Here is a 25,761-nt window from a genome sequence, read left to right on the forward strand (position 1 = left end):
CTAACCTCCACTTGGCAATACTGTGCTGTATCTGTCCCTTTTCTGTCAGTACAGGTGAATTTACAAATCTAACTCCAAACCTAGAATTTTCAGGCCACTGTTTGATGGTGTCAGTGCTAAAGAGTGCCATCAGGCGGTTAAGACATTACTAGATCTTGTGCATAGCTGGCGATCGTGAGCATTCTCACCACTATGTCTTGGAGGAACACGTCACCGGACAGTAAGATTTTTTTGTCTATAAGTGAATGCACACAGAGTGACACATGGCTGACAAATGTACACCACAATACACATCTCAGCACTACATAGTGGTCTAGGAGATATTTGAGTGTTTTGCAAAACGTAACTGAATAAATAAGACAATAAGAAAAAATTAATAAATATGAAAAAAAACTCCACGAGAATAGTATGGAGGAAACTGTAAGTCCAGTGGTTGGTACATGTTATAATGAATTCACTCTGTATTCCTTCAGTATCTGCCTTTATTTTCCAACTCCACTTTTCCTCATCAGCTCTTCTCACACCATCTTCTCCACAGCTCCCCTCAGCTCTCCACATTACATTCCAATGTCAACTTCAACTCTAACTGTCAGAACATTCCATTCTAAGGGATTTCCAGGGGGGGAAAGGAACATACTACCTATACCTCAATTTTCTTAACTCTTACTAGATAAGTCAATATATATATATATATATATATATATATATATATGGAAAATGTCACTTACCCAGTGTACATCTGTTCGTGGCATTAGTCGCTGCAGATTCACATGCTGTGCACATCCCGCCATCTGGTGTTGGGCTCGGAGTGTTACAAGTTGTTTTTCTTCGAAGAAGTCTTTTCGAGTCACGAGACCGAGGGACTCCTCCCATTTCGACTCCATTGCGCATGGGCGTCGACTCCATCTTAGATTGTTTTCCCCGCAGAGGGTGAGGTAGGAGTTGTGTATGCTAGTAATAGTGCCCATGCAATGGAGTGAATGCGTATGTACATAATAAAGTTTCAAGTAATCTATTTACAAATGTACAAATGTTTAAGATCTACTTCTAAACGGCTACAGGCTCCCGGGGAGGCGGGTGGGCGCATGTGAATCTGCAGCGACTAATGCCACGAACAGATGTACACTGGGTAAGTGACATTTTCCGTTCGATGGCATGTGTAGCTGCAGATACACATGCTGTGCATAGACTATTAAGCAGTTATCTCCCCAAAAGCGGTGGTTCAGCCTGTAGGAGTTGAAGTAGTTTGGAATAATGTTCTTAGTACAGCTTGACCTACTGTTGCTTGTTGTGCAGTTAGCACATCTACACAGTAGTGCTTGGTAAATGTATGAGGCGTAGACCATGTCGCTGCCTTACATATTTCATTCATTGGAATATTTCCTAGAAAGGCCATGGTAGCACCTTTCTTTCTGGTTGAGTGTGCCTTTGGTGTAATAGGCAGTTCTCTTTTAGCGTTAAGATAGCAGGTTTGAATGCACCTAACTATCCATCTAGCAATGCCTTGTTTTGAAATTGGATTTCCTGTATGAGGTTTTTGAAAGGTGATAAATAGTTGTTTTGTCTTTCGAATTAGTTTTGTTCTGTCAATGTAGTACATTAGTGCTCTTTTGATGTCTAATGTATGTAGTGCTCTTTCAGCTACAGAACCTGGCTGTGGGAAGAACACTGGTAATTCTACCGTTTGATTCAAGTGGAACGGTGAGATTACTTTTGGTAAAAATTTGGGATTTGTTCGTAGAACAACTTTATTTTTGTGTATTTGAATAAATGGTTCTTGAATGGTAAACGCTTGAATTTCACTCACTCTTCTTAGAGATGTGATGGCAATTAAAAATGCAACTTTCCACGTTAAGTATTGCATTTCACAAGAGTGCATGGGCTCAAAAGGTGGGTCCATGAGTCGTGTTAAGACAATGTTGAGGTTCCATGAAGGAACTGGTGGCGTTCTTGGTGGTATAATTCTCTTTAGGCCTTCCATAAACGCTTTTATGACTGGTATCCTAAATAATGAAGTTGAATGCGTAATTTGCAGGTAAGCTGAAATTGCAGCAAGATGTATTTTTATGGAAGAGAAAGCTAGTTCTGCTTTTAGCAAATGTAGTAAGTATCCCACTATATCTTTTGTAGATGCGTGTTTGGGTTGAATTTGTTTATTATGGCAGTAATAGACAAATCTTTTCCATTTATTTGCATAGCAGTGTCTAGTGGTAGGCTTTCTAGCCTGTTTTAGGACCTCCATACATTCTTGTGTGAGGTCTAAGTGTCCGAATTCTAGGATTTCAGGAGCCAAATTGATAGATTCAGCGATGCTGGATTTGGATGCCTGATCTATTGTTTGTGTTGTGTTAACAGATCTGGTCTGTTTGGTAGTTTGACATGAGGTACTACTGACAGGTCTAGTAGTGTTGTGTACCAGGGTTGCCTTGCCCATGTTGGTGCTATTAGTATGAGTTTGAGTTTGTTTTGACTCAACTTGTTTACTAGATATGGAAGGAGTGGGAGAGGGGGAAAAGCGTAAGCAAATATCCCTGACCAGTTCATCCATAGCACATTGCCCTGAGACTGATCTTGTGGGTACCTGGATGCGAAGTTTTGGCATTTTGAGTTTTCCTTCGTTGCAAATAGATCTATTTGTGGTGTTCCCCAAATTTGGAAGTAAGTGTTCAGTATTTGTGGGTGAATCTCCCATTCGTGGATCTGTTGGTGATCCCGTGAGAGATTGTCTGCTAACTGATTTTGAATTCCTGGAATAAATTGTGCTATTAGGCGAATGTGGTTGTGAATCGCCCAATGCCATATTTTCTGTGTTAGGAGACACAACTGTGTTGAGTGTGTCCCTCCTTGTTTGTTTAGGTAGTACATTGTTGTCATGTTGTCTGTTTTGACAAGAATGTATTTGTGGGTTATCATGGGTTGAAATGCTTTCAGCGCTAGAAATACCGCTAACAGTTCTAGGTGATTTATGTGTAACTGTTTTTGCTGTATGTTCCATTGTCCTTGGATGCTGTGTTTATTGAGGTGTGCTCCCCACCCTGTTATGGAAGCATCTGTTGTTATCACGTATTGTGGCACTGGGTCTTGGAAAGGCCGCCCATGGTTTAAATTTATACTGTTCCACCATTGAAGCGAGATGTATGTTTGGCGGTCTATCAACACCAGATCTAGAAGCTGACCCTGTGCTTGGGACCATTGTGATGCTAGGCACTGTTGTAAGGGCCGCATGTGTAACCTTGCATTTGGGACAATGGCTATGCATGAGGACATCATGCCTAGTAGTTTCAGTATTATTTTGACTTGTACTTTTTGTTTTGGATACAAGGTTTGTATTACATTGTTTTGACATATTGTGTGTTTTCGGTGGGACGTTTGGAGGGAATTTGAGAAATTCTATGCAATAACCATGCTGGATAATTGCTAAGACCCAAGTGTCTGTTGTTATTTTCTCCCAATGTGTGTAAAACTTGGTTAGTCTCCCCCCCACAGGTGTTATGTGTTGGGGATTTGTGACCTTGAAGTCACTGTTTGGTTTGAGGAGTTTTGGGACTTTGGAACTTTCCTCTGTTTCTTTGAAACTGTCCTCCTCTATATTGTCCCCGAAAACCTCCCCGCTGATACTGGCTCTGGTAAGTGGGCTTTGTTTGTGAGGTTGTGGCTTCTGTGGTTTGCCCTCGAAACCCCCCTCGAAATTGTGTTTTTCGAAATGTGCCTCTGCTCTGCGGGGAGTAGAGCGCGCCCATGGCTTTGGCTGTGTCAGTGTCTTTTTTAAGTTTTTCAATTGCAGTGTCCACCTCCAGCCCAAACAACTGCTGATCGTTGAATGGCATATTCAGCACAGCTTGCTGTATCTCTGGTTTAAATCCTGATGTACGCAGCCATGCATGCCTCCTTATTGTTACTGCTGTGTTGACCGTTCTAGCAGCTGTGTCTGCAGCATCCATTGCTGATCGAATTTGATTATTGGAGATATTTTGTCCCTCTTCGACCACTTGCTGCGCTCTTTTTTGAAACTCCTTTGGCAAGTGTTCAATAAGGTGTTGCATCTCGTCCCAATGGGCCCTATTATATCTGGCTAGCAAACCTTGCGAATTTGCAATACGCCACTGGTTTGCTGCCTGTGCCGCCACCCTTTTGCCTGCCGCGTCGACTTTTCTACTCTCTTTATCTGGAGGTGGCGCGTCACCTGAAGTATGAGAGTTGGCTCTTTTGCGCGCTGCTCCAACTACAACAGAGTCTGGTGATAGCTGTTGTGTGATGTACACTGGGTCTGTTGGTGGCGGTTTATATTTTTTATCTACTCTTGGAGTAATGGCTCTCCCTTTGACAGGCTCTTCAAACACTTGTTTGGAGTGTTTTAGCATTCCGGGCAACATTGGCAGACTTTGATATTGACTGTGCGTAGACGACAGTGTATTAAAAAGGAAGTCATCTTCAATGGGTTCTGAGTGAAGGCTGACATTGTGAAATGCTGCTGCCCTTGATACCACTTGAATGTAGCCTGTACTATCCTCAGGTGGCGAGGGTCTTGCTGGATAGCATTGAGGACTATTGTCTGACACTGGTGCGTCGTAAAGGTCCCATGCGTCAGGGTCATCTTGACTCATCCCCGTATGTGTTGGGGATTGCATCATTGGTGGAGTGGCTACCGGTGATAGTTGTGGAGAGTGATGTGGGGATGGTGGTGGTGTTATTTGTTTAGCCACTTTTGCTTATGGCTGTTTGTCCTTGTCTTGGAAGGCAAGTTTTCATTTAATTCTGATTGGGGGAAGAGTGCTGATCTTCCCTGTATCTTTCTGAATAAAGAGCCGCCTTTGCGTGTGATCTGGCTCTATTGTCTGTAATTCTTCTTCAAATCTGTGTGTCTTCATTTGAGAGGACAGTCCTTGTTCCTCTGAATAGGAACTAATTTTCGGTTCGGAGGCCGGATGTTTCGGCACCGAAACCTTTTCTGCTGCTTTTTTCGGCTCCGACAAAATCTTTTTGCTTTTCGGCGTAGTGCCCTCTCGGTGCCGACCAATTTCGGTGCCGCTATCTCGGTGCCGAATCTTTTCGGAGCCACTCTCTCGGGCCCGAGATTGCTGCATGCCTGTATCTCGACCGGAGTCGGATGACTTCGACACCAGCTCGCCCTTTTTCGGTGCTGATGGACGGTCACCTACTTTTCGGGTTAAGCCATGGCCTGTTGGCGGAGGCGTCCCCTGGGCTTTGGCAGTCTTTTCGTGAGTTTTTTGTTTCGACGTCTTACTCACGGTTTTCGGCCTTTCTTCGGGATCAACCTCCTCCGAGTCCGAATCCTGGATGGAGAATGTTTCTTCCTCCTCCTCGAAACACCCTTGTCCTGTCGGCGCCGACACCCTTTGCAGTCTTCTTGCTCTTTGGTCCCTGAGTGTCTTCCTCGACCGAAACGCTCGACAGGCCTCACAAGTATCCTCCTTGTGTTCTGGTGACAAACACAAGTTACAGACCAGGTGTTGATCTGTATATGGATACTTGTTATGGCATTTTGGACAGAAGCGGAATGGGGTCCGTTCCATCAGCCTTGAAGAGACACGTGGCCGGGCCGACCAGGCCCCGACAGGAATCGAAAAACCCCGACGGGCCACCGGAGCTCTTCTCAATTCGGTGTCGATCTGTTGTAACTAACCCGATACCGAACGCAAACAATACCGACGATTTTTCCGAGATTCTAACTAACTTTCTGACCCGAAACACGGAGCGAAAAGGAACACGTCCGAACCCGATGGCGGAAAAAAAACAATCTAAGATGGAGTCGACGCCCATGCGCAATGGAGTCGAAATGGGAGGAGTCCCTCGGTCTCGTGACTCGAAAAGACTTCTTCGAAGAAAAACAACTTGTAACACTCCGAGCCCAACACCAGATGGCGGGATGTGCACAGCATGTGTATCTGCAGCTACACATGCCATCGAACATATATATATATACTCATACATTTATAACTTATGCTGTTTGTACTTCTGGAATTATATTACAACACTACTTCCCATCCACAACCTGGCACATAGAGGGCCAAAGTGTATATATATACATATCTTTCCAGGAGTGTTTTTTTTCTCCTTTCTCCTACTCCATATTCTCAATTTCATAGTCTTTGTGCCAAACTGGAGGTGTGATTCTCCTTTTGTGAGTCCTTTTGCAATCTTCTTTCTCCATACCAACATCAAGATTCTGCTGGTCTTTCTTACTTCCATTATCTCCCTCTGAACTTTCTTCAATCTTCTCCAGAGCTGGAGGTATTTTGACAACTCTATCCATACTCCAACACTGACCATTTTCCAACACAATTACATTATTTTTTTACCTTAACAATATTAAAAGGACCCATAAATTTTGTGTCTCTCATATGGGAACCAAACCCCTTCACAGGATTTTTAACATACACCTTTTCTCCTACCTTCCTGCGTTGCTGCTTCGCACCATGTTTAATATCATACCTTTTCTTGTAATTATCTTGGTGCAAGGCCACACTAATCTTGAATTGAGGCGTTATAAAATCGCCTCTCTCTCCTCCTCCTAACCGTGAAGGGAATAATTTAGTACATGGTTTCGGGCCTTTAAGAACTGAAAACCAAGACACTTTTTTAACTGAGTTAGGCGTTGTGTGGTATGCCAATAACATGTCGCAAATGGCATTTTCAATATTTAAGTGGTTTACACTAGCTAATTGGATACATTCTTTAACCATGCGATTGGTTCTTTCAATAAGACCATTCGCCCTGGGGCAATACAGTGCTGTAGTGAGATGGTTTATACTAAGAGATGCAAGGAAGTCCTTCATTGTTAATGAAGTTAATTGAACTCCATTATCAGTGATCAAGGTGTCTGGTATGCCCTCAACTGCAAACATGTCCTTTAGGAAATTAATGACTGATTCAGTGGTAATTTGGTTGACCATTTTTACATTTATCCATCATGAGTGGTAATCAATTAACACTACAGCAAAACGCTTGACTACCCCCTTCATGTTGATTGGCCCTATGATATCTAACGCCAATTTAGTCCAAGGTTTGTCTGGTACAACCACTGGAGATATTGGCAAACTGCTAATCAATCTTGACTTGTCACTAAGTGCACATTTTATGCAGTCCTTAACTTCAGCTTCAATCATCGAGTCCATGTTAGGGAACCAATATCTTTCCCTAAAACTGGATTTAGTTAGACTCCTGCCCAAATGGCCCTCATGAGCCAGAGTAATGATTTTATTTATTAAATTTGCAGGGGGTATTATTTTATCATCACGGAGTACACAGTCTCTACTTTCACTTATTTCGTGTCTCACTTTCCAATAGTTTTTTAGGGTTTCACCCAGATCCTTTCTAGACTCAGGCCATCCCTCCCTGGCTAACATTTTTAATAAGTTCAGGGATTCATCCGTTTGATAAGCTAATTCCCATTCTTCCTTACTGATCGAGGGAGTACAAACTATCATTACAGGATACTCAGAGGTCTGATATTCTTCCTTTATGTCTAAGGGGACTCTCGAAAGGAAGTCTGCAGCCGTATTTTTTATTCCTGGGAGGTATTCAACTTTTGAAACAAAAGTAAAACCTAAAACCCACCTTGCAATCCTTGGGGTACAGTTGTAAAAACCTTTTGTGGAGAATACATATACTAATGGTTTATGGTCTGTGCGTATAGTGAATTGTGTACCCCAAAGAAAAAACTTTAAATGACATTTAGCCCAGAAGCACGCTAGGGCTTCTCTTTCAATGACCGAATAATTGGACTCTGCTTTACTTAACGCTCTTGAAGCGAAGGCCACAATTCTTTCTTTTCCATCAATAATCTGTGAAAGGATTGCTCCTAATCCCAATTTGCAGGCATCTGTAGTGAGGATAGTTTTTCCATTGTGATTAAAGTTACATAGATAGGGTGCTGCTAATATGGCTTGTTTAACTTTACGGAAGGCAGATTCATGGCACTCCGTCCACTTGTAAGGGACGTGATTTTTAAGTAATTCTCTAAAACCATATGATAACTCTGAAAAGTTCTTAACGTACTTCGTCATATATTCAGCTGGACCCAGGAAGGACTTAAGTTCTTCCTTATTTTTTGGTGCCTCTGCTTTCTCACAGCTTCCACTAGGGAGATTTTAGGTTTGAATCCATCTTTTGAGATGGTATGCCCTAAATAATCTACAGAGTCTACTCCAATTTGACATTTTTCCTTCTCCAAAGTTAGACCAGCCTCTTAATTTCTTGAGTACAATCCTCAAGTTTGTCTTATGCTCCTCTACTGTGGCTCTGTATATTAATATATCATCTTGGAAGCACAGTTTCTTAGGAGCATCCTCTAAAATCCGTTGCATGATTTTTTGGAATACAGCAGCAGCTGATGCAAGCCTGAATGGCATCCTATTGAACATATAGGATCCTAAAGGTGTGGTGAAGGCTGTGAGCCATTTAGAATCAGGGTGTAGTTCAACTTGATGGTAAGCACTAGAAAGGTCTAACACAGAAAAGCATGCTGCCTCACCCATTGTACTCAGTTTCTCATGAATTATAGGGAGTGGGTGTCTTTCCACCCAAATGTTCCTGTTTAAGTCTCTTATGTCTATGCACACCCTAATGTCATTACCATTATTTTTTTTGCAATCACAATGGGGGATAACCATTCTGAACTTTCAATAGGGGTAATGATTCCAAGGGACTCTAACCTCCCAAGTTCTCTCTTCAAGGGATCTTTAAGTTATTGGGGTATTTGTCTGGTTTTATGTACCACTGGTTTAGCTCTGGGTTTTAATTTAATTTTATGTTGGAAATCCACCAATAAACCTAACTTTTCACTGAAGACTTCTGGGAATTCCTGTGCAATCACATCAGTAGAGTTGGGTTGATCAACGAGTAAGACTTGTTCCGGATTGTTTGGATCTAATTTGATTCCCAACTCTTTCTGATGTTGCCAACCTAATAAGCTAGATCCCTCCTCAACTACGTAAACGTTTCCCACCGTGTTACGACCTTTGAATGAAATAAGGGCTTTGAACATACCTTTGAGGGGAATGGGATCTTTGTTGTATCCCTTAGGATTAATGTCTGGATTAATTAATGCAACTGTATTTTCTTCACTAATTTTCCTAAAACTTGAAGCATTTATGACTGTGAATGGTGAGCAAGAATCAGCAAAACTTTTACAGGATTGCCATCAATGGAAATTACACATTCAGGATACTGAGAACCTTTAACTTCTTCATTTTTAACCTGAAGTATGATCTTTTTAACCTCATGGTGTTCATCTGATTTTTTAAACTCCATTGGTCTCTCAACTTTTGAAACATCCCTACACACTCTAGCAAAATGGCCCTTTTTGTTACATTTCCTATATATAGCTGACCTCGCTTGACAGGAAGTAGAATTCGCCAGATGATTGCTGCTACCACAACGGTAGCATTTGAGACCTTCACTTGAGGTGTGGATTTTTGGGAGTTGTTCACCCCCATTTTTGACCTTAAGCACTTTCTCTTCCTCTATGGCTTCTTTAATTTCAGCAATTTGATCAGAAGAAGGAGGAGATCTGATTTCTTGCAGGCAAAGAACTGTGTGCTCAATAGATTTGGCAATTTCAATTGCTTCTTGTAGATCTGGCTGCTTTTGTAGTAACGTTTCCTGAATTTTCATCGCACTAATTGGTCACGAATAAGAGAATCGTTAGGATCCCCAAAACTACATAACTTGTTCAAACCCCTCAAAGCAGCCACATAATTAATCACACTTTCTTGTTTACCTTGAGCACGGCGGAAATATTTATGACGTTCTAATACAACATTAACCCTATCCCCAAATTGTTTTTCTAATTTAGTGTAAGTTTTCACGTAATCATCTTGCACTTGACCTTCTGGGATATCAGGTTCAGGTAAGGAATCATAAATATTTCTGCCATGCGTGCCCAAATTATGCAGAAGTATATATTGTTTCCTGATAGGGTTAAATTTGTCCCCACCAATGGCAATTAAGTAAGACTCAAATATCTTAAACCACTCTTTCAAAGGAACATTAGGTTCTCCTGTTTCATTTGAAAATGGAATAGGTTGTGACATTCCTGCTGCCTCCATTTTACAATGTGACAATATTGTACCTGCAAGATTATGATAATAATTACTTATAATATGAGTAACAATGGCAATCAGAATGTACTATGCATATACATGTATATATGTATCTATCTATCTATATATATATATATGTATATATATATATATATATATATATATAGAGAGAGAGATAATTAGCATCAGAATGTAATATACATATATATATAGCGATAGATTGAAATTGGAGAAAAACGGTCAAGTGTTCCTTTTATTTTAAAAGAAAAGAACTTGAGGCGCTACTCATATTTCCCATCAGGCTCATCCAACCCGGAAGAAGCAGTACCAGACAGATTAAGCGTCTGAAGACGAGTCCGTTTCTGAGAAGATTCACACCAACTGGTAAGTACTATTGCAAGGTAGTTGCTTAAATCAATGTACGAGGACCAGACGCATTTATTTTAAACGCTTGAATTGTTTGTACAGGCTGGCGCTAAGAGGTACGATCTCTGAAAGGCAGGAATCGGTTGATCACGTGCTGAACTTGCTGAAAAAAAACTCCTTTATTATTTCACTGAGGAGGCGCTCTTCGATGTGCCTTGTGAAATTACTCAGCGCCTGAATTGTCAAGACACGCATTGATTACTGCTTGCTTATGAGGCAACGTGAAGCGTTAAGAGGCGTTATGAGGCGTTGTACGTGAAAATCAATGTTCTGTGTGGTCCGCTTAAAAGGAATTGACAGAAGCTGTACGATGCGTTTTCATTTTGCGATGTTCCTCGTAAAAATCTTCCTTACGCATTGGTTATATCTTACGTTATGAGGTACGCGTATATGTGCAGATTGATGTTTTGACAGGATCTGCTCAACGCCTTTTATAGCAAGCAGCGCACATAATTATGTTCCAGTTGACAACATTTGCCTTCAGGTGTAGCTCATATTGTTGTGCCTTAAAGAATCGCGTCTGTAGATTAGCGAAAGGATACTGCTCCTACGCGTGACTGAATTATATTTTTCTATTCTGTGGACATCATACAAAAGTCCTTTCAGTCAACGTTACATTACAGGCGCGCTGATAATAAAAGTGGAAAAGATTTGTTGTAAACTTCTGATGAGAGTAAAGCAAACCACAATACACTCTGCTTGCGCGTGAATGTTTACTTGATTGCTACACAGACATTTTTTATAATTTGAGTATTTAATATAGACGTGCAGGCTAACTCGAATGATGAAAGCTCTTATTTCTGTATGGTTTATGTTGGCAACCTTGGTAATCTGGCAAGCCTGAATAGATAAAAGAGCATCACAACAGTACCTTCAAGTGAGAATAGTCACAGTAGATGAGGAGCATTAATAAGGGGTGGAGATGAAAGTGTCCCCTCACGCACTGCTCGTCGCCAGTGTTATAATGAATTCACTCCGTATTCCTTCAGTATCTGCCTTTATTTTCCAATGTCAACTCCAACTCTAACTGTCAGAACATTCCATTCTAAAGGATTTCCAGGGGGAAAAAGGAACATACTACCTATACCTCTATTTTCTTAACTCTTACTAAATAAATCAATAAAATATATATATATCTATACCTATATCTACTGGAACATTTATAACCTATGCTGTTTGTACTCCTGTAATGATTATATTATAACAGTACAATCACAAGTTGAAAAACGTCTTGAAAAGGAGAACTGTCAGATACTTTCTAAAGGAGATGAGACACAGATCTAGGCAAATATCAACTTAACTGCAAGTTTTCCAGGCTGCTTGCATAAAAAGTATCCTAAAGTTTTTGATTCCTTGACTTTGGGATTCTAATATGTTATGGGTCCATGTTTTTGGTGGGTCTTGACAATGCATGAGAGGTAAAGGAATAAAGCTATAATTCACATAACCTACCTAATTGAGAATTGACAGCTGATGCCATTTAGGACTCCCAAGACGTTTTGACACCCAAGTTCTTTCAGAAACTTAGCTTTGAGTCACACCACAGGAGAAGAAAAACATGGTGGATGCCAAGGAATCACTTTAAACATCCCGGAGTCTTCCAGGAAGGAATACGGAGTACCAGTCCAAACTTTCCCCCTCACGGCTTCTCCTTGTTACTCATTGATACAAAAGTCAGAAGTGTCTCATGCTCAACCATGATAAAAGTACAAGGAGCAGTGAAGATTTACTACTAAGCAGTAGCTGTCATCATCAAGCATGGGCAAGTGTGGTAATTGGTGCTTCCTGTGGAATGTGAGGTATTAGCATTCCCCTGGAACTCACAGATGTGAAGGTTCTGGGAGAAATGTTGGGAGTCAGATATAACTGGACAGGGAGTTGGAGAGGACAGCTGAGATGATTTCAAAGTATTGCTTATCTCAGTAAACATCCTAGGTTTGTATCCTGTGTCTGCAACACATCTGTACCAGAACTGCACCTACCTTATTACAGCAAGCATCAGCCAAAACCCAAAGCATCTCTTGCCTGGAAAACATGTTTCATTGTCTGAAGCCAAAGTAGAGGGGGTGATTGGTGGAAGAGGCAAGGCCATTTGTGAATGCCAACTAAAATCAGAGGCATTTTGGGGATGGCAGGACAGGTTCCCATTTTGCTTAAGAACTGATAAATGTCTTCTTGAGGGCTGAAAACCTTGCCTAATACTATTCTTAAAGTAGGATTTTTTCAAAGTCAGAATTCATGGCTTGTGTGAGATTTAGTGATTTTTTTTGTATTTGTTACTTATGGTGTTTGTATAGCATGGTCCTGCAACAGAGGACAACAGAACATTGCGCATAACAGAGACTGGGATGGAGAAATATATTTTTAGACAAAGTACATTTGAAGGGAATTTACCAATACTTAACAACTGATACTGTGCTTGGTGGGAAAGGGACTTCAAATGTTGCGGGAGAGGAATGATTTGGATCTTTTCTGAAATGAAAGTGGAATGTAGACCCAATCTTACAAGCAGCAGGAGCTTGTTCCAGATTTTAAGGACTTGAAAAGAAAACGTCTGCCTCTGAGCCTTTTCTTTGGTGCCCTTTCAGATTGCCAACAACTTCATAACACAGTTACACACTTCTTTGTGCTTTAGAGCTATTAGAACTTTTTAGGCATTGATGAACCTCCACTGTTTTCATCTGGTCTGCAGACCAGATGAAAATGTCCTGGAGCTTAAATTATTTGGCTTCACTAGTTCCTGATTTATTTTTTAGGGGGGAGGAGGTAGGCTGTACCCAGCAGGTAAACTGTTTTGTTCAATAACAGGTTTGGGAGTCATGGTAGCAAAGAGTGACAGTACTAGAGACTGGGGGAGGCCAATGCCATAAAAACGAAATTGGTGCATGGGAAAGGAACAATCCAAGGAGGCAGAGAGATGGTTATTTATCAAAATAGGTGATGTTCACTGAACTTCAGGAAAATATGGAGGAAGAGATACTGCAGGAGGTGACACACTGCAGGACAGAAGGGATGATAGACTCAGCTTGTAAGAAAGTGACACAAAAAACATGAAGAATTAAAGGGAGAAAGAGCGCAATGTCTTTATGGTTACTAGTCACCCACTACCTGACAACTAAATGAGCTCAGAAGTCTGAAATGGAAAATGCCTCATACTACAGATGTAATGTTTGGTTGCCTTCACTTGACAAAATAAATATTTAAAAAATAGGGTCCAGAGATTACTAGTCTCAGAGAAATAAAGAGGGTTCTGTGGCCAGCACGCTATAATGTGATTAGATGAAGGAAGGACAAAGAGCTTTTGAGAACGGAGTCTGGATCATGCTTGTTCTGGATTGAGAAGGAACAATGTGAATGCTCCAGAGAAATGAAGCTACTCTAGTGTGAAGCTCACGCTATTTTTTGCATGATTCGAAAGTAACATTAGAGTCGTCCTTTTAGACATAACTGGAAAAGTGAGAGCAATCGTAACAGTGAAACAGTGGGCACCTAATGGATACTGAGAAATTAATATGAAGGAAGTGAGTGGGATGAAGCGAGATTCAAAGGAACTTGTAAGGGGGATGAGCTACTATTCAGGCGCATTTTAGAGATGAAACATTGAAGCTTAAAGTGCCTCCTCATTTCAAATGCCTGACCCAGTGAGCGGTGCTTACATTATCAGACATTAGGGTGGCATAAATGTGGTTTGAAGATGGAGGTCATTCACTTTTCTGTCAGGAAGAGGAAGATGAGGTTGATGGTGTCCGCAGGTTCAATGCTGTGCACAGAGGAGGAGTGCCACAGGCTTTGATCAGGGAGCATTTGATCAGGGAGGTGTAGAGGAACAGGGGACCGGTAAGAGCCAGGTGCAATAGAGAAGATCCACTTGTTTCAATGCATATGCTATGATGTCAAAGAGCAACTCTCTAAAGGAATGATCAATAGTTTATCTTTAAACATTTAAAGAAGCTTTGATTGGAAAACAGTGGATAGCCTTACCAACCAGTTAAACATGGTGGAGATTTGGTTCCCTTACTTTGATTAATCATACCCTGCCCTGTTGTAGCAATTTCCCTAAGGTTCAATGGTTACAGGCTGTCAGGACCTTTCTTTCAGTAAAGCAATTTAAGGAACTTTCATTTCATTCAATTATACCCTTTGCATACTGATTTCAATCCTGGCTGAAGTGGGCAAGAAGCAGAAGCAGATATGCACACATACGTACCCACTGCACACCATGATAGCATCAAACTGGTGTGTCACCCTGCCTCCTCGAGCTCCCAGGGATCGCACAGTAACCTCCCATGCCATTACGCCATCTGTTTCTCCTTCGGGTCTGGGTGCTGGTATCACATGCTCAACCAGTGTTCGGAACTAGAAGGTAAGATAAAATTCAGGGACAGTTTTACACTTACTCATGAACCATTCATACGTGGGAGAGACTGTTGTGTTACAACTCACTGATGCCAAACACATGAGAACTTTTAATAAACTTTGTGATACAGTCAAACAAGTCCTATGTCAACTAGTCATGCCCTGCTCTGCACACATAGGAAAGCTACCTTGATGGCATTACATAAAGAGACAGGAAACACTCAATCTACGTCTTGTTGTAAATCTTCCATTTTGTCACCGTGGACCCTCCAAATATGCATGATGGAAGGATCAACAAGACCTCAATCATGAGTCAAAGAAAGAGGGACATATCCCTTCGGATCCCGGGTTCATGGTCCAGGAAGCATCCCACTAATTGCACCACTGGATCACGCAAACGCAGTCATCTCTGGTAAGACAAGCAGCTAACACCCAACGTTCTTAGGTCTGGATGGACTATAATATTAACAGAAAGTATCAGAGTGGAAAGAGAATTAAGTTAACTAACCCGAAAATTGAAGAATGGCTGTCATGGTAATCAAGGTCAAGAGAACAAAGCTGAGAATGGTAAACAGAAAAGTTGAAAAACTATAAAAATGGCACGAGTCCTTGAAGACAAATCACAGAAGTAACACTGGTTAGGAGTTCATTATAGGGATCGTGCAAGGCAAAGGGATTGTCTGGTTGGTTGATCAGGAGTCTAGTAAACCCGTACTTATGACCAACTTAATGGAATCCAAACAGTGAAATGTGGTGGTGGGAGTTAAGAGAAGATAGCGAGTGTAGTGAAATGTGTGTTTTGACCACTGACATTGTGTTGCACCACTTTACACCTGGCTTAGCTGTCCAGTGTTCACCAGTTACAGACTTCATTTTGTATTCAGTTTAGCCTTAGCTTCATTCTGCCTATTGACTTTATTGTAGCATTAGACACTGCCATGTTAAAGGCTGCAGTGATTTTCCACGTTGTCTGTCTGTTTTGGTTCTTTTTTCTCACCTAGGGCTTTGGTTGATAAGAATGTACTCAGACGACAGGGAACGGCCTTGCTTTGACTTGACATCTTGGGTTTGTGGCAAATCCCATAGTGTTATTTTCAAAGCATACCTAAACTAGCCAGCATGTTTGAATACTTCTTGTGGGGTTTTTCCAGAAAGCTCCTTCTTTGTTTTTTTAAAGATATAAAACAGACCCAGATTGACAGTAGGAGATTCAGAGACCTCAATCAGGAATCAGACATCGGATACCTGATATAGATTTCCCTTGAGGGTAGAGATCTCTCTTTCTCTCTCACAGTCGAATGGGGTCATCGGCTTTCTGGCAGGAGAAAGATGAAGCAACTGATAGACACTACGGTGATGCATTTTTATTAATTATTTGCTTTACATTATAATATGGATACATATATTTGCTGTGTATATTGCAGTGGAGAATCAGTCATGTATGTTTTCATTTCATTGTTGGGACTACCTTTAAACGTGTGCTTTCAACATGCTAATGTCCTTTTAGAAACACTGCGCAGTGAAATAAGAAATGTATTCTTTGGACTAAGAAGTGCATTCCAGGGATTTTTTGTCAGTGCATGAGTATTTCAGCTAGGTTCTTAGTGAAAAGCAAAACAGTGGGATACAATCCAGCACCATACAGCTAAAGAAGGAGCTTCTTGGAAGTATGGCGCTGGTGCAGTGGATGATATGCATACAGCATACCCTATAACTGTTAAGTACTGGAGAAAAAAAATCTCACAGGCCAGAATGGCTTGCAACCCACCCCTATGTGAAGTACCATTGTATTTTAGTGAAGTCATGATATACTGGCACAGGAGAGAAGACTAGACTACCTCACCTCAGCAACATCTCAACCAGAAGAGCTAGTTATGTGCTACTCATCTTATTTTGTTGTTTATGGTTCCCATTCATTTATTGTTCACCACATCTGACTTACCTTTACCTGACAGACCTTTGTATGCCATACTGTGTTTGCCATTGGCTGCCAGTTTTTTAAGCTATATCCGTTTTTCTGTAGAATTAAGCTTGGCAATAAACCCTTTCATTTTTTATGCCCATTTTGCCAATGGTTGAAACACTCTAACAGCTTTGTGTTTCTTTTTCTCACTTCTGCAGTTTCCCTTGCAACCTCCTGTTTCAGCACCTGGTGTTCACTCATCCTTCATCTATCAACTCACTGCTCACTCTGGTTTGGTTGATAGATAGATTTACAACTTTCAGAACTTTCTTTTGGCATTTTAGAATTAAAGCCTTGGGTGAGCTGCTTTATCGGACCAGTTCTAAGTTGTGCAAAAGCTTTTTGCCTGACAGTTGACTGTTTCCCATCCAGACATGGAGCATGACACCCCTTAACAGAGGACTGTAATTAGTAATTTACATTCAGAATGCATGCATATAGTCCCAATTCAGGTGGGATACTCCCAATTTTGTAAGCCAGAACTGGCTTAATTCTGACCGGTACCTGCCTATAATTGCCCCTGCTTTAGACACAGGAAGACAAGGTGGCAGCAATGCCAGAAATAGATGTCAGATGACCATCTCCCCCGCAAAGTTTGTCACAGACACAAAGAAGGGAACTGACAGGTGTTGGTACACTTGCCACGACAAGCTGATGAATATTTCAGGCCAGGGAGTTAGGCACACTTATATCATGAGACACACTTTAAGGTTTGGTAGAAACGCTGGTCATCTTATGCAGTAACACTAACTATGCAAATTGCACAGAGAGACTCAGATCATTCCTGATAAAAGTGGACAACCTGGGCACTTCAGAAATTGATCAAGTAGCACAAGGAACTTTTCTTAAGGAGATGGGAAGTACGTTTCCACAGCCACCTTGCAAGATAAAACTCAAGCTTTTATTAGGAAGATTTTCGGTCAGGTTTTCAGTAGGACAAAGAGAAGTAGGGGGTGTTTGACTTAAGTGCTCTAAACCAAGGCCCTCAATGGAGACAGACTTCAAACAGAACAAAGGCAAGACCAGAGTTGTTTTAGCTGTTTTCTTCCCCTCCCGTGAATCAGGCTGATGTCATGAACCCAGAGGCCCCCCTCACTGGAGTCAGCAACTCCTCCAGCAAATATTTATGTCTCATCCCCTCTTCATAAATAAGAGTAGCTGGGGACACTATCCCAGTTTGTACACAAATGCCAGGAATTGACTTGCAGTCCCTCAAATCTCCAAATAATCAAGATATTCCACATAGAGTTCTATGGCTTACCAAATCAGTGGGAGACAGAGACAATCACCTTCTCAGACAAGTAATGGAAGATAATGCATCAGGAGGTAATGTCTGTGGCTTTGAAACGGGTGATTGTTCACTTGGTGGCCCACTTCAGGGGTTTTAAAAGCAACAATTTTGTGGTGGAGGGAGAAAAAAGATAAGGGCTGCTGCCCACATATAAATCTCAGGGACTTCAACAAGTGACTAGTTTTCCGCCATTTGAGTCTGAAGGAATCCATTGACTCTTCAATCAGGGGACTTGATGGTGTGTATGGCTCTGTAGAATGCCTGTCTTACAATCCCCAATTTCCCTCCACATTGCAGGTTTCTTTAATTTGGTTTGAGACACCACATGTATGAATTCAGAGCTCTGCCATTCAGTCTGCTGTCTCTTTAAGACCACTGGCCTGGCTAGTGGGCTACTCGCATCCTCCATCTAGGCCATTTTCGCAGAAAAGATTGACCTATTCGGCGCAGTTGACCCTGACAGCCAATGCCAGGAAGGAGATGCAAAGGCGAACAAGAAAGGGGTCTTTGGACCAACCCCAAGCCTTGTGAGTTTGATGCCAGAGGTCTATGCTGGGCTACCAGATGTGGACAGCTGGCTATTGGGGGAAGGTGGCCAAAAGACGGGTTTTCCTTGCAGATCAATTGCTTGGAATCTTTCAGCTCATTAGAAAACAGTAAAATGTTGTGCACTGATAAAGAAGGACAACATCTAAGCAGTACAGTCATAAACTACCTTAATGGAACGTGATGTAAGGTGCTTGACAAACTGGTCAACCATGTCTGGCACTTCTGTCTGGAAAATTCAGGTGGTAGTAACAGAGGAGTATCTACCTGGTCAGTTGCCAAAGCAAGTCAGCAGCCCAGACATTTCCAAGATTCCAACAAGTGGAATCTTCATCCGAACATATTTCAGGCTCTCACAGAAAGACGATCCCATTGCGCAATCACACTATTTGCTTCCTGTTGGGACCATCAACTTCTCAGTTTCTTTAGCTGTAGCCTGGATCCAAGGAAGCAGCCAGCAATAACTTTCTCCAATACTGGAAATCAGATCAGACTTTCATCTTCCCTTCTTTCACCATGAGTGTGAGTGTGGTCCAGCAGGTACAGAGCTTACAATAGAAAATGGTTCTCATCACCCATATTTGGAGATTGTTCATAGTTCTGATGGCACTTTCCTGGGAGTTGCCAATCCGTATGTCACACTGTCAGGAGATTCTGATGGAATTTTCCCATTGATTGGATGAGGAGGTATCTCTCTATCTCATTGCATGGAGGATTACAGGAAATGCTAGATGGTCCCAGGTCTTTCAGCACAAGCTGAAGATCTCATCAGGAGAGCTTTGGTTGGTAGCACGGTTAAAGGAGGGTACATGTTGGCTTGGTGAAGATTAACTGGTTGGTGTTGAGAAAAGGGGTCTGGATCCCGTGGGGTCCAACTTTGTCTATATTCTGAACTTCCTATTAGAGGTTGCTGTGAAGGTCCAACAAACAGGTTGCAAAACCGTTTCAGATCAACCATATCAGCAGGTCATTCCTTGGTAGATGGTTACAAAGAGGGTGGGGTGGGAAAAAAAAACAACGCTACGTAAATTATTGAGAGGAGTCAGGTTCTCAGTACTTCTAGAGATTAGATATTCTAGTGTCTGAGATGTAAACAGTTTTAAATGCGTTCCTCATGTGGTACTGAAATTCATTTCTGACTAGGAAAACGTTTTCAGGGAAATGGCTATTCTCCTCTGCCTGGAGTCATGAAGAAGAGTCGCAGATGCCCGAGCTTTACACGTAATGGGAAGAAGGTTCACCCCTCTTGGTATGGCCACAATGTCAAGATGCACTAAGTGTAATACCAGAGCAATTTCTTATCCAGAATTTAAGCATTCTCCAAAATTATGAGTTGGTTAAGACGAAGAGTCTATGACAGCAGACGTTCGACCTCCGTGGGTCCACAGCTTTGGATATCCTTTAGAAAGACCTTCAAAAGTCTTATACCCACAATAGCGAGACTGGGTGAGATGTGCTAAGCAAGAGGCAGACAGTGCTGCACTTATGTTTGCAGGTTGCTTGGTCAACAGGCCAATGGCATCTAAGTCATTCATTCACTCTGGGTGCCCACCTGGAAATCCCTATGGATGCAGCAGACTGGTTATACAACTCTACCTTCCAGCACTTTTGCTTTAAACCAGTAGTGGATGTGTCTTTGTTAGGGATAAGCATATTGTAACTAATATAATATTCACCTCTGGCCCTGACATAGAATTAAAAAACACGTTCTTAGCTATTGTGGTAGAGTTTCAATATTATTTTTGGAAAGGAGAGGAGCATGATCCCGACTGGCAGAAACTGTTAGCGCGTTCTTTGCGCTGAAGGTCCCATTGGTCTAATTTTTAAGGTGTAAGTAAATCCCATAAGGATTTTAATAGGGATATTATACATATCAGATTACTATGGTTGCTGTCTGGTAATGTGATTTATGTAAAAAAGAATAATAGTAAAGAAACAAGGAAAAATACACTTTGATGGAGTTTTTCTGTGATGTTGGTGTGGAACTGAAGCAGAAGTGAGGGGCACCGATGCAGATGAGGGATCTCGATGCAGGTGAAGAGGCTGATGTTGCAATCTGTTGCATAAATAAAAAAGGAGAGGGACACACTACAGAAAGTTAAGTAAATGGAGATGGACTGAAATTGGTTACTGTTTCTTAGAGTTTCATGGGAAATGTAGTGTTTGTTCACCTGTGTTAGCTGCTGTTGGAGAATAAACAAAAGTTATGTTCTTAACAGAATCTACATTTTCTAACCAGATATCTAGAAATGTTTTATTCTTGTATATTTAGCATAATGCTCTCTTGTTCACAAAGAAAACTTTTCTTTTTCTGCTCTGATGGTAGAGCATGAAAACACACACTAGGAGAAACCTGGTCTACTCTAGCACAGCTCTCACCCTCATCTGTAGACTACTTTCTCCTCCCTGATCCTGGCAACTCACATTATCCTCCCCTTTGAATGTATTGAGTACTTAGTCCTTGGATAGGAGTCCCTTAAGCACAGTCCCTCTGTCACCTTCTTGTCATTATTGCTCCAACTTATGTCTTCTCTTTCTTATGTTGCTTTCTCCTGTCTGACAGACCTCCGCTCACTAACCAGCTTTTTCTGCTACCCTATTCTGCTCACAGCAAGTGATAAATGGAACTTGGTTGTCCTCACAATGGGAACTCTGAATGCAGATTTGGACCCAGTAATTGCAAGTCTGTTTGTTATTCACCATTTGCAAGGACAAAACTCATAACAGCCATATTTAAGTGAGGGTACGCTGGCATTATTTAAAGCCACACTGTATCGCTGTGCCTAAACCCAGGGCACTTGTAAACCTGAGAGATTTGTCTGAAATTCTGCATATCACACATAAGCAGGACAGGGGATTGGCAACATGTACTCACAACACCATAATGTATGCTTCAAGCATTCTGGAATATTACGCACGCCATATTTACCTGAATGTGTTCCTTGACCTTGAAGTGGTCTGCGTAGCCTTCCAGGTATGCCAAAACTTGAGTGTGGTGAAGGAAGGAGGGCAGGTTTGGGGGAAATGGGTGATCAGGATAGGCCATAATTTCTTTGGGGAGGTTGGTCCTTTAAAGTAAAAATATTTTTTAGTATAAAGTTTCACAGTTCACTGATAGCAGAAAACAAGCATCCATCTGACCATTTGCTTAAACCTTGCAACAACCTATGCCTATACATACCCCAGCACACACATACTGGATTGCAGAATAACCTAATAGCACAACATGTCACAGAACGTTCCTCACATTGCCCTGGTAAAACACTGACATCCACATGGTGAAATGATCTGCCACGGTTGTCCAATCAGACATAATTCATGAATGACCACACTGTACTCAAAGACATTTCTACAAGACCCAATGTTCAGATTTTTCAAATGTAACATTCCATTAAGGTACATCGTTTTACAGTATATCCGAAAAAAACAATATGAATATGGGGCATTAGTTAAATATTGTATGAAAGGAGAGGTGAAGTGGAGGAGGAGCCAAAGGCAAACCAAGTTGCCCAGGAGACTTCTGGGTTCCGGAGCAGCTCTACTCTCTGGCTATATCCAGACCAGGGGAGTGACTAAGATTGCCCCTCCACCCAGAACAGATTCAGTGGCATTCGAGTACATGTTACATCTCCCTACCAAATGAGGCAATGGCCTTACGTCTTCCTGCCCCCACCCCGGACTGTGTAGTGATGGTCGCGGCAGGCTGTGCTGGGCCATAAGTGATGGATAACCGGACCGAGCAGGAAAGACCCAGGGCCAAACAAGTGCTCTGGGTGAAGCTGGCCCCTGTGAGTGTCCTCTTCTGGACTGGAGCCAGCTGCGGTAAGAGAGATGGAGGGAGTTGGTGCCACAGAGGAGATGCAGCAGAGCATATTGAGTGGGCCCTGCCTCTATGCTCCCTATACAATGATGATCAGGAGCCATACTGGCCACTGAGGCCTGCCTGAGATGCTATGAATATAGACACCATGCCACCAAAAGATCAGAGACTTAAGTGGGTAGGAAACTTCCAAAGGTTTCTTCACCCAAAAATTGCCACCCCCATAAGTTACATCTAGGATTAATGAGTAGTGCCAAGTGAAGGAGAAATCCCTACGACCCACAATGAGGTACTTTTATATAACCACTGAAAGAGATACAAGGTGCTACGCAGCACATAGATGCCAAGATGGTCTCCATGAAGGGGACGCTGGACTCCCTTCCAAGTTGTATCTCCAAGACATAACAAGAGATGGAAAGCTTGGATTGACGAGTCAGTGCCGTGGAGACCAAGCTACAGGAAGGTGAGAAGCAATCCCAGCTAAATCCACACTTTGAAAACTACCTAGTGACCACCATCTCCTTCTTAAGAGTCAAATTTGAGACTAGAGAATAAGAAACAAGCAGCAGAGATCACACTCTTAGGCTTTCCAGCTGTAACAGACCAGGAGAAGTGAACATATCTAATACAGTTTCTTGAATACTGTGGTTCTGGATGGGCTGAAAGCAAACACAGTGAAAGTGATCAGAGTGGCTTGCCTAAAGAGGGGAGTTGGAAAATGCACAATTCTAGCAGAGCCGAAATATGCACACTAGAGTCAGACTGACTAAAGTGGAAGCAGAGAAAAGGGATGCGATGTTTGATGGTTCCAAGGTGCTTATTTTTCCCAGACCTGAGCCACTGAACCCTAGTAAAAAGGCAGGATCCGCAGATCTCAAAGAGGGACTTTGTGTAAGGGGGATGGAAGCAAACATAGTGCTTCCAGCAAGCATGTGGGAAGTAGCAGGAGAGAAGACCCATGACTCACCTGCCCCAAGCTGAAAAGAAATACTTAAAATTCTGTGGAGGAGTCACTGGGCAAGGCAACATGATTCTATTCTGCCACTAAACCCTCCCCCCATTTGTGTATAGTGTAATGAGGTATATTTGCTTTCTCTGAGACAACATGGCCAAGAAGGTTGTAATGTACAGATTCGCCAGTAGTATTTTAGCTATACTGAAATTTACAGTGGTATAACCTGTTAAAACAGCCTTTGAAATTCTGACAATAATGAGATTTAAGTGATCTGAGTGTTGCACCAAGAAGCAATTCTGGGCGGTTGTTCTTGTTCTCGAAGAAGTTAATGTGGTGGCACAATATTAATAAGGTCAACAGTACCTGAGACAATGAACATTAATTCCAATTATTACTAGATGTCAATGTTATGAGGTTTACAACATTGTAGAGTATCATGTGCTGTTCCTTGAGCTATTTTCATCCTACAAATTTACAAAGGCACCTATAAGCTATTCATTTCTCCGTGTGTGCTTTACTAAAAATAATTCTCTCACCGAGAGACATGCCTACCAAAACTATATGACACTGGTTTTGACAATATTTCGTTTGACTATCAAAGGAAGCTCACATGGAATCTTTTTAAGTCCTCATATAAGATTTGGACTTAGGTGAAAAAAAGTAGTATAGAGGAGTTCTCATCCGGGAAAATAATAGGTCTCCATTAACTTCACAAGTCCAGTACAATTTATACTTTTTACACAGTACATTTAGATGCCATCCATTAGGGTAGAACAATATACACAGAGCGGATAAACCATGTAGCAGAGCATCATCTGACAAAAGCAGCACAACAGATAAGAAGACTAATAGCAAATGGTGAAACATTGAACGCAGGGCAAACCAAACAGAACATAATAGGGGTAACAATGAGGACAGAGGGAGATCAGGAAGAAATGTACAAGACCTATGTGACCAGATTTAGTAAACATGTCTTCTGGGTTGCTTTGTTGCCTAAATTGAAACATCTCTAAAACTCTGTTGCCCAGATGATCAGCACTGTAGAATCTTAAGGAGTTAAAGGTGTTTTTGAATTTCCTAACCTGGTAGCATGTTGGATATTCATTGGCAGAGAGTTCTAGACTCTAAAGGCATTTCCAGAGAGTGAGAAGTTCTTAAACCTGGGCATTTCTAGAAAAAAGGAACTCTTTGCTTTTAGGTGTACTGTTTACTTCCAGAGGGATTTTATTGTTTATAAACCATTTAGAATTACCCAGGTGAATATCTATTTCGTGATTATAGATTGAGGGGAGGAGATGTGGCCGAGTGGCTTGAGTTGCCACCCTTGGGACATGGGGACCCAGGTTTGAAGCCCGGCCTTAGTGCTTAACTCAACATCATGCGTTTCTGGGCAAATCAATTGGAGCCTGCTGTATGACGTGATTTTTAAGGTCGCGTTTGAGCCCTAAGCAACCACAAAATGGCTTCAGTAACATAAAATGTACCATACCCATTTTCTGATACAGTAATACGTTAACTGAACTGCAATATGAGTTTTATAATAAATACAGAATCCGTATTTGGAAGGGGCATAAAGGGCAGCAGTTACAAATAGAGATTCTTTAGCCTATGTGTTTATGTTTTGTAACCAAAATCTGGTCGCAAAACAATTGTTTTTTTTTAATCACCAAATCAAAATTGGTGGTAAACATTTGAAAACGGAAAGGTGCCCCCAAGGGGTGCCTTCCCATTTATGAATGTCTATAAAAACATTTTTTACGAGCAGCCATTAATTTAAATAATCACAGCTCTGAAGACTACAATCAGTCCATTCAAGTGAATCCACAAATCTCTCAGCGTATGCAATTTTAGCTGGAAAAAGGGAACTTGAACAATGGGTCTCCATTTTATTCCTGTCTGTGGGGGTACTGACAACAGATGCCAGCGAGCTGGGATGAGGACTGTCCGGAGTCAGCAGATGGGTCAGGGTCCATGGTCAAGCAACTGGAGAGAGATGAAAGTTATCCAGCTGGCCTTAATTCATTCTGAAGCCCAGGTTTTCCAACAAAAGGTTCAGGTCAGAGCTGCCAACAGGGTATTAGTCTGTAAACTGAATCGTCAGGGCAGTGTAGGGTTCCTTCTTTGAATGGGCTAGCGCAGCAGATTTACTAGTGGGCAGAGTTTAATTTATTGTCACTGAAGGAGATTCATCTCCCAGGAACTCAAAATATCAAAGTGGATCAATCAAGGAGAGTTGTTATGGTACTGCTGTTAATGTAATTGAATAGGAACTCTTTGCATCCGAGGAGAATGCTGCATTTCCACTTTCTTGCACAATTATGCCCTCATCCAAAGCTAGGA

General features: G+C 41.7%; 1 protein-coding gene across 1 annotated transcript in view; it reads right to left on the reverse strand.

Moving 5' to 3' along the window:
* The window catches only part of LOC138267959 (uncharacterized), a 172,012-nt gene that overhangs the window by 101,225 nt on the left and 45,026 nt on the right, over positions 1 to 25,761 (reverse strand). Inside the window, exons 3-4 of the mRNA XM_069217249.1 lie at positions 21,576 to 21,714; positions 14,698 to 14,846 (exon numbers count right to left, since the gene is read on the reverse strand). Of these exons, the coding sequence (XP_069073350.1) occupies positions 14,698 to 14,846; positions 21,576 to 21,714 (288 nt within the window). The remainder of the gene's footprint in view (positions 1 to 14,697; positions 14,847 to 21,575; positions 21,715 to 25,761) is intronic.

Source organism: Pleurodeles waltl, chromosome 12, assembly GCF_031143425.1.
Source record: "Pleurodeles waltl isolate 20211129_DDA chromosome 12, aPleWal1.hap1.20221129, whole genome shotgun sequence".
Lineage (NCBI taxonomy): Eukaryota > Metazoa > Chordata > Amphibia > Caudata > Salamandridae > Pleurodeles > Pleurodeles waltl.